This window comes from Labeo rohita, unplaced genomic scaffold, assembly GCF_022985175.1.
Source record: "Labeo rohita strain BAU-BD-2019 unplaced genomic scaffold, IGBB_LRoh.1.0 scaffold_777, whole genome shotgun sequence".
NCBI classification, from domain to species: domain Eukaryota; kingdom Metazoa; phylum Chordata; class Actinopteri; order Cypriniformes; family Cyprinidae; genus Labeo; species Labeo rohita.
Window position 1 is genome coordinate 23,037 of NW_026129719.1, and position 14,946 is coordinate 37,982.

Below are 14,946 nucleotides of genomic sequence, written 5' to 3' on the forward strand. Positions count from 1 at the left end.
TTCTGTGTAATTCCTCTCAGTGCGTCGTCTTTCAGAAACGAACAGTAGCGAGATAAACTTGATGAATCGTCAAGCTTTGTTTACAATGATGTGGGCGCTAACATGCTGCGCCTTGCACGTGGCTATTTATCATATCAAAAGCGAATGTAGCTCGTAGGCGTGATCACATTAAAATAATTAGCTCTGAGGGCAAAACTATGCATCACGTTGGTTTCATACGGATTACTTTAGCACAGAATATTTGTTTGATAAGACTTAATTTATTAGAGATATAAGAAATTAGAGATATCAAGCTTTTTATAGATATTTCTCTCCTGTCTGTGTGTCGAGTATTCACTGAGTTTAGGTTCATTTTATTGACGCATTTCTAAAAGCCGTTCGCGGAGACAGTGAAGACTGAGAAAGCACCCTGTTTATTTTCTTTGTTTTTAAGAAACACACAGTTCCGTTTTTATTGCGAGTGTGCACAAATAAAAGTATAAACTTTATGGTTTCTATTGATGTATAACAGTCATTTGTGTGACCAAATTCAACAAATTCAATCCAATTTCTCAGGGATTTTCATCTGTGCAATTAATATTGCGCAGATGAAAATAAGCAGATCAGGTAATATGATGACAGCAAGACTCTTAACCTGAGGGGAGGAAGAAACTGATGAACCATCAATTGTCAGGGTAAAGCTGTAGACTTTGGATAGTGAGGATTTAGTGTTTAGTGAACGCTGTAGACAGCGTTCATGGATGGTTCATGCGTTCATTGCGAACGCATGACCATGGCCACGTTAAAGTCCCGCCGCTCGTTCGCGAGTTGGCTCCCCTCGTCGTCTTAAAGTCTTAAAGGAGCCATCAAGGTTTTTTTCGGCTGCCGCGGCAACGCGCAGGGGGGACATCCAGGTGATTATGCAGAATGCTCCACCGGCCAGCAAAGCCCCGCGGACTTCTGCACCACCGCGTGGTCCTGTTGAGTTGCCAAAGCAGTTTGCTTCCCCGCACACCGGGCTGAGTGTCTCCTTTGGCGCTCCTCAGGAGGTAGAGATGTCTGCTGCTGCGTCAGAGGGAGAGTCGGAAGGTGAGGTGGACAGCTCGGCACCCTCTGCGGTCGCCACCCGTCTGAGCTGGACGCTGAACTATCGGCTATGTTCCTCCGAACCGCCAAGGAGATCGGTCTGGAGGTGCCTAAAAACACCTCCGGCTGATCCTTCAAGGCTGGACGATTGGTTTCTGGGGAGGGCCTCCGCGGCACTGCTACCGCCCTGCACGCTGTGGCAACCCTGCGGGTCTATCAAGCCCGGGCGTTGAAACAGCTGCACGAGGGTGGTCCTGACCAAGGGATTATGTAGGAACCGCCAACTTCGCCCTTAGAGCGACAAAGGTTACGGCACGTTCCCTTGGCCAGGTGATGTCCACAGTAGTGGTCCAGAAGCGACACTTATGGTTGACCTTGGCTAGATGGCAGACGTCGACAAAGCTCTCTTTCTCGACGCTCCCATCTCCCAAGGCGGCCTATTCGGCGACACCATCGAGGACTTAAAAAAAAAAAAAAAAAGGCAGTTCTCGGCGGTTCAGAAGCAGATGGAGGCGCATCCTGCCCTGCCGCGACATAACATCCCCGGGGCTTCAACCTCTGCCTGCCTGTCGCCGAGGGCGCCCCCCCTGCGGCTCCTAAACAACCCAGCTCCGTCCCCTGCCGAGGCACACGGTGCTAGATTGGCAGCTCGACGTCGAGCTGGCCGCAGGAGAGCGGCCAGGAAGACCCGCAGCAGAGCTGCGAAGCGTCCCTGACGCGGGCAACCCAGAGGTGACGTCCTCACTCCCGTGAAGGGCCGGGAGCTACTGTCTGCTATTTCACAGAAGGATTTTCTCATCTCTGGGGTCCGGCCCGAGTTCCCTTTCCAAGCAGCGCCTTGCCTCCTTGAATTCGGACTCGGAGCTCGACATCGCCAGCGCGGGAACCAGGGAAGAAGGTAAGCGCTGCCCAGTGCAGTCAGACTTTTCTCCAGGATGTTTTTTCCTTCTGAGATCAGTCCCTTCCCCTTCTTCAGCCCTAACTTCATCGTGCCCAAAAAAGAGCGGTGAGTTAAGACCTGTCCTGGATCTTCGAGCCCTGAATCGGTCCCTTCTCAGGCTGCCGTTCAAGATGCTCACGACAAAGCCCATGCTTACATGCACTCGTCCGCAGGATTGGTTTGCAGCCATCGACCTGAAGGACGCGTACTTTCACGTCTCGATTTTACCTCGTCTCAGACCCTTCCGACGGTTTGCTGTCGAGGGTCGAGCGTGTCAGTACAAAGTGCTTCCATTTGGCCTGTTCCTCTTTCCCCGTGTCTTTACGAAAGTCACAGAGGCTGCCCTGTCCCCCCTAAAAGCTGGCTGACGGGCATTCGCATTCTCAACTATCTCGACGACTGGCTTCTCATAGAGATCTGTTGTGCGAACAGAAGGACATGGTGCTCCGGCACCTCAGCCATCTGGGCCTTCAGGTCAACCGAGAGAAGAGCAAACTCTCCCCAGTGTAGAGGACCTTTTTTCTCGGTGTGGAGCTGGACTCGGTCGATATGACAGCCTGCCTCACCAACGAGCGTGCGCAGTCAGTGCTGAAGTGTCTGGAATCATTCAGACACAAGACAGCGGTCCCTCTCAAAACATTTCAGAGGCTCCTGGGGCATACGGCAGCCGCAGCCGCAGTAACGCTACTCGGCTTGCTTCATATGAGACCGCTACAGCGCTGGTTACACGATCGAGTCCCGAGATGGGCATAGCACCGTGGTGCACTCCGGATTGGCGTTTCCCCGCAGTGTCGCCGCCTGTTCAGCCCGTGGTCCAGGCATCTTGTGGTATACACGGATGCCTCTTCCACGGGTTGGGGTGCTGTATGCAACAGGCAAGCAGCCTCGGGCTCCTGGACAGGACCCTGACTGCAATGGCATATCAAATGCCTAGAGTTGTTGGCTGTGCTTTTTGCGCTTCGGCGCTTCCGACCGATGTTGCGCCACAAGCACGTGCTTGTTCGTACCGACAGCACTGCGACCGTAGCCTACTTCAACCACCAAGGTGGTCTACGCTCCCGTCGCATGTCACAACTCGCCCGCCATCTGCTCCTATGGAGTCAGACGTGGCTGAAATCGCTACATGCTGTTCACATTCCAGGAGAACTCAATTGTGCAGCCGACCAGCTCTCACGGCAGTCCACCCATCCTGGAGAATGGCGACTCCACCCCCAGGTAGTCCAGCCGATTTGGAGCCATCTCGGCAAAGCCCAGATAGATCCGTTTGCTTCCCCCCGAATCTTACCACTGCCAGCTGTTTTACTCCCTCAGCGAGGCTCCCCTCGGCAGGGATGCGCTGGCACACAGCTGGTCTCCGGGGCCCAAGTACGCCTTTCCCCCAGCGAGCCTCCTTGCACAGACACTGTGCAAGATCAGGGAGGACGAGGAGCAGGTTCTGCTGGTTGCGCCATACTGGCCCACCCGGACCTGGTTTCCAGACCTCATTTCCCTTGCGGCAGCCCCTCCCTGGAAGATCTCCTTGAGGAGAGACCTTCTTTCTCAGGGGATGGGCACAATTTGGCACCCACGTCCCGTCCTATGAAACCTGCACGTCTGGTTCCAGGACGGGACGCGTCAGACCTCTCCATCGCAGCGTATCACAATGCAGTGGATGGAACATCCCTTGGTAAGCACCAACTGGTCGTGAGGTTCCTTAGAGGTGCGAGAAGGGTTAATCCCCCTAGACCGCACCTCGTACCCTCTTGGGATCTCGCCGTCACCCTCCAGGGTCTACGGGAGGCCCCATTTGAGCCACTCGCGTCAGTAGAGCTGAAATATCTGTCTCTTAAGACAGCGCTCCTGACTGCGCTGGCCTCCATCAAGAGGGTAGGGGACCTACAAGCTTTCTCTGTCGACGAAGCGTGCCTGGAATTCGGGCCCGGTGATTCTCACGTCATCCTGAGACCCCGGCCCGGTTATGTGCCCAAGGTTCCCACCACGCCTTTCCGCGATCAGGTGGTGAACCTGCAAGCTCTGCCCCTGGAGGAGGCAGACCCGGCCTCTGTATATATGTGGACCGCACTCGGCACTTCAGACGCACCGAGCAACTCTTTGTCTGCTTCGGAGGTCAGCAGAAAGGGAATGCTGTCTCCAAACAGAGGTTGGCTCATTGGGTGGTAGATGCCATCTCCCTGTCATATCAAAACCAGGGAGAGCCATGCCCCTTAGGTGTTCGTGCCCACTCCACAAGGAGTGTTGCCTCATCCTATGCGTTGGCTCATGGCGCCTCACTAGCAGATATCTGTAGAGCTGCGGGCTGGGCGACTCCTAATACCTTCGCTAGGTTCTACAACCTTCGCGTTGAGGCTGTGTCCTCCCGTGTCTTAACATAAGACATCAGGTAAGCGGGAGACCGGCTGGTGTCGGCTTGCTGCGCCACTCCTAATGGATCTGTGCGCTATATCCCTCAGCTGTTCCCTCCGGTGAACCTTGGGTCCTCCATGCCCTGCAGTCAGGCCTAGCTGCGGAGTAGTGCCTGACTGTGCTCCGGCTGGGTCTCCTTCGCCCAGCAGGTTGTGGCAACATGTCTCAGTATTTTTCCAAGGTCAGCTAGAAGGCCGCTGTTTCCCTCATATATCTCTACAAGTTATAGATATATTGAATTATTTTTATTCCACATGTAGAGATCTCATGTGCTCCGCCCCCCCAACTTCTGCTTCAGTAACAACTGGCATCCCTGTGGGGTCCCCTATTGGCACTCAGGGCGTTGGGAAGGTTACGTTCATATCCATCTGCTGACACGTCCTCCTGTCAGCACGTGGGTCTGTGCGTAACGCGGCATCAGGGTCGTGGCCTGTTCCATGGGTCTGTTCCCATATGTAACGTCGTAGTGAAATGACTGAAGGGGAACGTCTAGGTTACGTACGTAACCCTCGTTCCCTGAAGGAGGGAACGGAGACGTTACATCCCCTGCCACGACCCTACGTCGCGCTGACGCCAGGTTGCTACTCGGCTCCTCAGCGAAAACCTGAATGAGTGGTTGCATGCCGCCCTCTTATATACCCGTATGTACGGGGGGAGTGGCTCGCCATGCAAATACCACTCGCCAATGTTCATTGGCCTTTTGAATAAGGCTCAGAGATGATTGGACTCTCAAGCGAGTTCCCATATGTAACGTCTCCGTTCCCTCCTTCAGGGAACGAGGGTTACGTACGTAACCTAGACGTTTTGTCGGTATTCAACTTAAGAGAGTTGAAGGTAAACCAAGACTTTATTTCATTTAGGCAGCTGGTGGGGGAGGAGGGTGGAAGTGAAGAGGAGGAGGTTTGCTAGAAAGATAGAGCTGGGTGTTATTGGGTGTATATTTTAAAGCAGTGAAAAATATTTATATTTACAAAAAATATTACCAAGTGGGAGGAGTTAGATGATGAAAAGAAGGGGCCCCAGTAGAGGGCTGCATTGGGATTGGGACCCACCGGGTCCCGCGGGAGCGGGCGGTTTGAACTGTGCTGCGGGCGGGAATGGGCGGCTAAAAAAAAAACAACACTGCGGGATCGGGAGGTAGCCTAGCGACATGATGGAGATGTCATGGCTTTGGTTAATAATTGCAAAACTGCTGTTTTCATGTAGTTTATCATTGTATTTTTTTGCAAAGCAGTCTATTTTTATGTGCCGTGTGATGGTGCAACGTTTTTGATAAAAACGAAATTATATTCGAATGTATTGTGTGTTTTGTCTTTCTGTGTTCTCATAGGCTAGCTGCTTTCAGACATGCTTTCAGCACATTTACACCAGGACCAATCAAGCCTACTAAATACTTCAGTAGCCAAAATCAAAGTATTTGAAGTATAAAGAAACGCGCGGTAGCCTAAGCGTTTTAGATGTCCCCAATAGCCCAGGCTACTATTCATCTTCCCTACCAGTGCGTCAGAATACATGCAGGCCAGGGAAAGAAACAAACATGAATCTCTTTAATAATAGCAACACAAATACGTTTTTTTTTTCCTGCGGGACGGGGAGAAGACACAAAATCAATTCATCTCTATTATCATGCGGGAATAAATTCTCAGAGTTTTGCGGGTGCGGGCGGGAGTGGACATACATATTGCGGGAGCGGGCGGGAGTGTAAAACACACGTTGCGGGAGCGGGCGGTAATGGTCAGAAATTCGGCGGGTGCGGGCGGGAGCGGGATGAAGAAAACAGTCCCGCGCAGGGCTCTAGGCCCCAGGACAGAACCCTGGGGGACACCAGTAGTAAGTAGGGTTGAGTACCGAAACCCGGTGCCAATACAGCACCGGTACCCATATGATCGGTATTGCAAATTTAACTGCATGATCGCTAATTAAATTTAAATACTGCATTCATGGGGTGTTAGAATGATCAGGAAAAAGTATTACTTAAAAGAGAACACTCACGTGAAAGGTTTGGTGATACAAATCCAACATCGTTGTAGTTACTGTCCATTTTCACATTTTTAATTAAAAGCACAAATCATCGGGAAATGAGACATCCAAGAAGCATGTGAATGCAGCAACTATCGTTACACTTGCGCTGACTGCAGCAGGTGGTTTGCCGTTAGCTTAGCTAGCTACATTAAACAACATCTAACATTACATGCCAAAAATGAAACATTCTAAGGTGTTGCTATATTTCAGGAGAAATGATTCAGACACCGCAACGTGTATAAAGGGGGAAACATGTCAAACCTAATGAAACATTTGATGGCACATGGAATAAACTTGAAAGCAGAGGGATGCACCGTGTTTGACAGTTTGTGGACATCAGCTGGCACTATCACGAGACGTGTCATATTTTGCCAGAGACGGCAAATATGTGATGCAATCTAGGAAAATGCAACACATGGTGAAATACTTGGTTGGCTGATAGCATTGATTTTCTGGAATGGGATTTTGAGAAAAACGGCTTTAAAGTGAGACGGCTTTGGCTTTGGCTTTTACTTTACGGGTTTAACGAGAGCTGTCTGTCAAGTCAGGAGCACTATACTGCATCATTACACAAACAGACTAACGTTTAACATTTATCATGTGCATGGTCTCCGGACTTTTGATTACCCATTTTATGTTTAGATAGCATGAATAATGCTTGCTTGCTGTACTTTACACAGGACTGGTGGAGAATGTGAATTGATACGCCTTTACTAAATATGTTACGTGGTTTATATTGATAGGTTAACTGTTTTTGTGGTGTTAAGGGAAAGCACCTCAGCAGCGCATTCTTAACATAAGAGAAAGACAGTCATTTCTGCTTGCTGAAATAAATCGCTATTTTTCTGCACTAAACAAGTGAATTTCAACAAGATATTTTCAGAGATGTGTGGGATTACAAATTTAAGAATCTGTTTAAAATATGCTGATCCTTTGCTAGGTTCCAATATAACAACATGAACTGAAAAAGTTATGTATATTGTGACAGTCTAAGAGCAGGCAGCCCAGGCCCTGAGATAGTAACCTTTTGTCTTTATGCAGTTCCTGAACATCTGGCAGGTTTTCCCAAGTTAAGTATGAATTCTAAGCTCAAGGTACAACTGTGCCTTTTGTTTAGCACCTATGCATTTGAATGAAACTTGTATGCTAAATAGATCAAGGCTGGGAAAAATCTTTTACTGAGCTGTTTTCCTGTACCTCGTTTGCATGCTTTGTTTAGATTGATTCCACCTCTATGCACTCCTCCTTCAAACCTATATATTCTACTGTGCTGAGATTTTGTTAGAAGACTTTTTGATGACTACAGCGCCACGCAGCGAGTATATGAATAAAGAGAAACTTCTGCTTCAAGATATCCAAAACGTCTCCTGGTCTCTAAGAAAAAAATTCACAACAGATGATAGACAAGATGTTATAGAATAACAATTTAATGAAAACCTAATTTTGACAAAAAAGTGACATCAATCTATTTTTCAAATTTCTTGAAAATGTCCCAGTGTGAAATCCATTGGGTTTTCCTAGATCTCATCACATATCACAAAAGAATTGCTGAAATTTGAAGCTGTTAAATTATTGTCGTTTGGTTAGGTGGCTTAGGTTTTATTGTTGTTGAATAGTGAAGAATGGTGTGAGAAATAGTATCTAAGGCCACACTCAGTATGTATGACACAGCAGTATGAGAGAAGGAAACAGACCTTGTTTTCATTGGAGCAAGAGAATTAAGAATGTTGTACGTATAAACCATTATTATATTGAGCAACCAAAGCATCAGGAGTGCATAAACAGTCAGCAGTAAAACTATGGTCAATGCATGAGACAAAGGTATCAATATTAATATCCTTTAGCTTCTGAAATGACATAAGATATGTTGGTTTGATTGCAGAAAGACAGAGAGAAATATTGAAGTAAAGGAGAAAATGATCAGACATATGAAATTCATCAGCTAAGCAGTTGGAGGGGGTGAGATCAGAACAACAGATTAAGTCCAGAGTGTGACCATTTATATGAGTGGGAAAATCCAAATATTGATGGAATTCTAAAATGTATTATTTTTCAGTTTATCTAAAGATGGCAGATGATTTGTGTGTCATTGTGTTTCCAAATGCAGAACTGAACATATTTGAGGAGACACTATATCACTGGCTCTAAAATGAATCTCTATGAGGGGAGAAAGGAGGATGTTCACTATCAAAACAAGAGAGTAGCATCTCCAGAGCCCAGCTGTGTGTCTATGAGGAGTGACAGATCCATGCCAGAACCCCCTACCTTCAGCACTGGATCCGTGGCCTTTAACCCCAGGTGAGATGATAGCCAAGTGCTGGAGAAGAGACAGGTTCATAAGTGTATAAACATCAGTGAGACAGAGAAATAATTTGAATGCTAATGTGTTTCTCTAGTGACGCTGAGAACAAGAGAGCAGCATCTCTAGAGCCCAGCTGTGTGTCTATGAGGAATGACAGATCCATGCCAGAACCCCACATCTTCAGCACTGGATCCCTGGCCTTTAACTCCAGGTGAGATGATAGCCAAGTGCTGGAGACGAGACAGGTTCATAAGAGTATAAACATCAGTGAGACAGAAATAATTTGAATGCTAATGTGTTTCTCTAGTGACACTGAGAACAAGAGAGCAGCATCACCAGAGGCCAGCAGTGTGTCTATGAGGAGTGACAGATCCATGCCAGAACCGCCTAACTTCAGCACTGGATCAGTGACCTTTAACCCCAGGTTAGACAATAACTAATACTGGAGACCAGAGAGAGTATTTAAACATTAGTGATGAAGTTGTGACTTATTATTCATTGAGAAGAGATATGAGATTTGGGGCTCATTTGTGGAGCCTCATTTATAAATACAGTGTTTGACAGATGAACAAACATGGAGAGGATTTTTATTAAATGTCATGTGAAGAATTAAGCTTGTTCTAGCTGATTTGAGATATTATAAAGTAAAAATAGAAAATCTTTCAGCTCCAACTCATTCATTGATTGCGGTGTTCTTGTTTCTGCTGGGTGGATAGACGTGATCAGATTGAAGACCTGCAGCAGGATTCCCACCAACCAGATGATCAACTACAGAGAGTTAAAGACCAGCACAAAACCAGCATGAAGAACAAGTATGAGAGATTATTTGAGGGAATCAACCTACACAAGACTCAAACCCTCCTGAACAGGATATACACACAGCTCTACATCATAGAGGGAGAGAAAGGAATAAATAAAGAACATGAGGTTTTACAGATGGAGAAAACAGCCAGAACAAAACATTCACAAGACAGTCCAATTAACTGCAATGACATCTTTAAAGCTTCACCTGAACCAGGATGTGAGGAGAAAGACCAAATCAAGACTGTTCTTACTAAAGGCATTGCTGGAATCGGAAAAACTGTTTCAGTGCAGAAGTTCATACTGGACTGGGTCGAGGGAAAAGCCAATCAGGATGTAGACTTCATGTTTGTACTTCCATTTCGAGAGCTGAACTTGATCCGAGATCATAGGTACAGTCTTCATAGACTTCTGCTGGACTTTTATCCTGAACTTCAAGATCTGGACTCAAAGATTTATGAGGAGTGTAAAGTTGTGTTCATCTTTGATGGTCTGGATGAAAGCAGAATCACACTGATGTTTTCAGATGATCATAAAGTTTGTGATGTGACTGAGACTTCATCAGTGGGTGTGTTGATGTCAAACCTCATGAAAGGAGAATTGCTTCCCTCTGCTCTCATCTGGATCACCTCCAGACCAGCAGCAGCCAATCAGATCCCCTCTGACTACATCAACCGTTTGACAGAAATTCAGGGATTCAATGAGACTCAGAAGGAGGAATATTTCAGAAAGAGAATCAGTGACCAGCATCAAGCCAGCAGAATCATCTCACACATCAGAAGAGCAAGAAGCCTCCACATCATGTGCCACATCCCCGTCTTCTGCTGGATCTCATCGACTGTGCTTCAGAAGCTCCTGAAGGATGATCTGAGAGCAGAAATCCCTCAAACTCTGACTGAAATGTACATTCACTTCCTGCTGATTCAGATCAACATAAGGAATCAGAAGTATGAAGAGAGAGATCCAAAGAAACTCCTGCAGTTAAACAAAGAAGTGATTGTGAAACTTGCTGAAGTGGCTTTCAAACAGCTGATGGAGGGCAATGTGATGTTCTATGAGGAAGACCTGATTGAGAGCGGCATAGACGTCACTGACGCCTCAGTGTATTCTGGGATTTGCACTGAGATTTTTAAGGAGGAATCTGTGATTCATCAGAGGAAAGTCTACAGCTTCATTCATCTGACCTTTCAGGAGTTTCTCGCTGCTTTCTATGAGTTTTACTGCTATTTAACAAAGAACATGGAGCCAGTGGAGTTGTTTCTGGATGATAAATATACGAGTTACAGGTATAGATCTGAGGAAAACTTCCTGTATGAGCTGCTAAAATCAGCAGTAGATAAAGCACTCCAGAGTGAAAATGGGCAGCTGGATCTGTTCCTCCGGTTCCTGCTGGGCGTCTCATTGGAGTCCAATCAGAGACTCTTACAGGATTTCCTGACACACACAGAGAACAGCTCAAGGAGCATCAAGACAATCACACTGTATATTAAAGACAAGATCAAGAGAGGTGACTATACCATGAAACTTTCAGCTGATAGCTCCATTAATCTGTTCCTCTGTCTGCTGGAAGTGAAAGATCAGACTCTGACCAGAGAGATTCAAGATTTTGTGAAATCAGACAAACACTCAAAGCAGAAACTCTCTCTGTCTCACTGCTCAACAATCGCCTACATTCTTCAGATGTCAGAGGAGGTGCTGGATGAGCTTGATCTCATGAAATTCAACACATCAGCTGAGGGAAGAGGAAGACTGATACCAGCTGTGATCAGCTGCAGAAAAGCCCTGTCAGTATTCATACATTCATGTCATTACAGAAGAAACATATTAGCCTGTAGTGAGATGCAAACTCATCTATTAAATCATAACCCTGGTTTTATTATTTACATAAAAATACATTTCTCATATAAGAAACACTGAAGCAGAATATAATACATGCATCTGCACAACATACACACAAACACACTAATGGAGACGCATGCTGGGCAGACTGTAAATGCGATGAGTACGTAGGCTAAACGTACTGAAACCTTACCTTTACTATCTGCAAATGTTTATTCAAAGTCTAATCTATTAAATATAATCTACAAATCGTGCATACTATCAAGTACACACAAGGCTGTCTAAAACACAATTTACATAAACAGTCAGTTTTGTCTGAAGTTAAACAGCTGGGAAAGAAATCTCATGTTTATATTAGATCAGTATATTAAGTGGCAACCCAGATAGCAACATAGTGTGGGCCCAGATCTGGCCCACATCTGGCACATGTGGAATGACGATTTTTGCCAAACCTGGCCCACAAGCAGTCCATAGCAATGCCATGTTTTGTAAATGATTTGTTAAAGGGGTCAAATCATTCGTGATCCAGCTTCACTCACAGCAGAAGTGAGTATAAGGGTTTTTTTAATCAATCTTTGTGATCGTCTTTCCTACATTCCTACCTGGTAAATGTGGCTAAATGCGGCTAAATAAACAGGCTCGTCACTTCACAAAGAGAAGAGGGGGCGGGGCAAGCAGAGCTCATTAACATTTAAAGCAACGTCGACCAGAACAGGATGATTTTTGCAGAGCTAAAAAGGTGTTATTTACACTACCATTAAGAAATTTTAACCAAACTATGTTACACTTTTCATTAAGACCCTAAAAATTCATATCAACTTGTGGAAAATGGGCATCCGATGACCCCTTTAATCATTATCCAATCGCTTGTAAATGATTTATAACTTTATCTACAAAACATAGATAAAAATATGAACATATCACTTATTAATCATTTCTGAACACATAGTTATGTTTTGTAAATGATTAGTTCAACATTAACTAATCACTTTTAAATGACTTACAACATAACGTTATTATAAAATGTTACCCATTCTTTGTTACAGAATTGCAGAATGTTGGCCTTTTGATCAGCACTGTGAAACTGTGTGTTCAGCTTTACAATCATCAAATTCCAATTTGAGAGAGCTTGAGCTGAGTGTAAATGACCTGAGGGATTCGGGAGTGAAGCTGTTGTCTGATGCACTGAAGAGTCTAAACTGTCAGCTGGAGATACTGAGGTTTGACTTTAACATTCACTCATTTACTGTTTCATTATTATACCCTTTGTATATTGTAATGTGAATGTATCAGTGGCATTTGTTTAATTTAGGGTTTATTTTAAGACTATGCAGTGTGGATTATATAATTAGTCATTTGTGTTACTATTATATTTTGTTTCATTTTTTAAAATTAAGTTAATTTAGAAAAAAAGCTTGAAGCATTTTTTTTAGTTAAATATAAGTTTTTGTTTTTTAAAGTAATGACCAAGCGGCCAGGCTGATCATAGTCTGTTACTCTGATCAATTTTGCCTTCTCAAATCATCACGACTTGCCTAAAATAAAACTTATAGATATGAAAGAGGTCAAGTATAAAACAATGTTAGTTTAAAAGTTAAACCTAAACCTAATGCTATTAGGTGCATCAAATCATTTGTGCAGAGAGTGGAAGCTTAAAGCCACTTTTAAGGACATGAAGGCGCCAGCATGATCACTTGCATTTTTTCAGTGGAAACAATTTAAAATATTCGTTAAAAAAGCTAATCTCACTTGTGAACTGCCTAAATATAGACAGCACATCACATGCCCCACCAGAGAGCAGTATACTGGACCACTGCTACACTGTTTTAAAGGATGCATATCACTCTGTCCCCCAAGCAGCTCTGGGACTCTCAGATCACTGATTGGTTCACCTTCTACCAGCCTAGAGGCAGAAACTTAAATCTGCTAAACCTGTAGTAAGAACGCTAAAGAGATGGACCGTTAAGCAGAGCAGGATTTACAAGCCTGCTTCTTGAACTTACTGATTGGCGTGTTTTTGAGGCTGCAGCTACTGATCTGGACAAGCTTGTCGCCTTAGAATTATAAGGTTCTATCTGACATTTTTGTTTGCCTGCTTGAAGGACATTACTGGACCCTTGCTGGACCCCCTGCGGTTTGCTTACGGAGCAAACAGGTCTGTGGATGATGCAGTCAATGTGGGATTGCACTATATCCTTCAACATCTGGACAAACCAGGGACTTATGCAAGGATATTAACTTCAGCTCTGCTTTCAACAACATCATTCCAGATACCCTTTTGAATAAACTGACACAGCTCTCTGTACCCACCTCCATCTGTCAGTGGATCACCAGCTTGCTGACAGACAGGCAGCAGCTAGTGAGGTTGGGAAAACTCACATCCATCACTCATACCATAAGCAACAGAGCTCCTCAAGGCTGCATTCTCTCCCCACTGCTCTTCTCCCTCTACACAAATGACTGCACCTCTAAGGAGCCCTCTGTCAAACTTCTGAAGTTTGCGGATGACACTACAGTCATCTGTCTTATCCAGGATGGTGATGAATCTGCTTAAAGACAAGAGATTGAGCAGCTGGCTGTCTGGTGCAGTCACACTCAACCTGGAACCGAACATGGTCAAAACTCTGGAGATGACATTGGACTTCAGGAGAAACCCCCCTTCACTCCCCCTTCTCATCATCATGGACAGCACTTTGGCTGCAGATGAGTCATTCAAGTTCCCAGGAACTACAATCTCTTAGGACCTGAAGTGGGACATTCACATTGACTCCGATATGAAAAAGGCCCAGCAGAGGTTGTACTTCCATCATCAAAGTTAAACCTGTTGCAGGCACAGATGACAGTTTATTGAGTCGTTCTTCTATAACTGTCTGGTTGGGTTCAGCAAATCAGATATAAGAAGACTGCAATGGACTATTAGTACAGGTAGAAAGATCATTGGTGTGCAAAGACCCTTCTCACCCTGAACACAACCTGTTTGCTCTTCTCCTCTCAGGCAGATGCCACTGATCTCTGTGCACTAGAACAGTTTTCCCCCATGCCGTCTCCAGTTTAAATAGCTAACACATGAATCATTACCTGTGTTATGTAATTAATTTCTGTAATTTATTCTCCATCTTTAACTATTGCCTCTTTCTGAAGTCTCAAATATTATGTAAATACATCTGTATATATGCTTGTACAGCTGTATACAGAGTAAATAATGCACAGATCCGTACATAAATCTTCTGTTCCAGATTCATATACATTACTATTATTTATTGTTAAGCCTTACTATTTAAATGTTGTCTGTTCTCATGTCAGATATGTATGTATGCTTGTATGTACTAGGAGCACCTTTAAAATTTTGAGTCAAAAGTATGTTGTCAGCAATGCTATGCACATATTGAGCAAATTACACCTAAACTCCACAAAGTTGATCACATAAGATCATAACATATTGTTAAACAACATCAATTAACTTTCATTTTAACATTCTTATTGAAATTAACAAGTATTAAATTACAAATATATATATATGAAGGAGTCATGCTGCTGTGCTCTGAATCATTTGTAGAAGTTTGATTGCACATAA

The 14,946-nt window shown here is 44.8% G+C and overlaps 1 protein-coding gene across 1 annotated transcript in view; it reads left to right on the forward strand.

The window, feature by feature from the left end:
* The window catches only part of LOC127161920 (protein NLRC3), a 32,609-nt gene extending 19,883 nt beyond the window's left edge, over positions 1 to 12,726 (forward strand). The window contains exons 2-6 of the mRNA XM_051104679.1: positions 8,538 to 8,728; positions 8,827 to 8,943; positions 9,040 to 9,156; positions 9,449 to 11,317; positions 12,419 to 12,726. Coding sequence (XP_050960636.1) covers positions 8,580 to 8,728; positions 8,827 to 8,943; positions 9,040 to 9,156; positions 9,449 to 11,317; positions 12,419 to 12,656 — 2,490 coding nt within the window. The 5' untranslated portion in view covers positions 8,538 to 8,579 and the 3' untranslated portion in view covers positions 12,657 to 12,726. The remainder of the gene's footprint in view (positions 1 to 8,537; positions 8,729 to 8,826; positions 8,944 to 9,039; positions 9,157 to 9,448; positions 11,318 to 12,418) is intronic.
* The last annotated feature ends 2,220 nt before the right edge of the window (positions 12,727 to 14,946 follow it).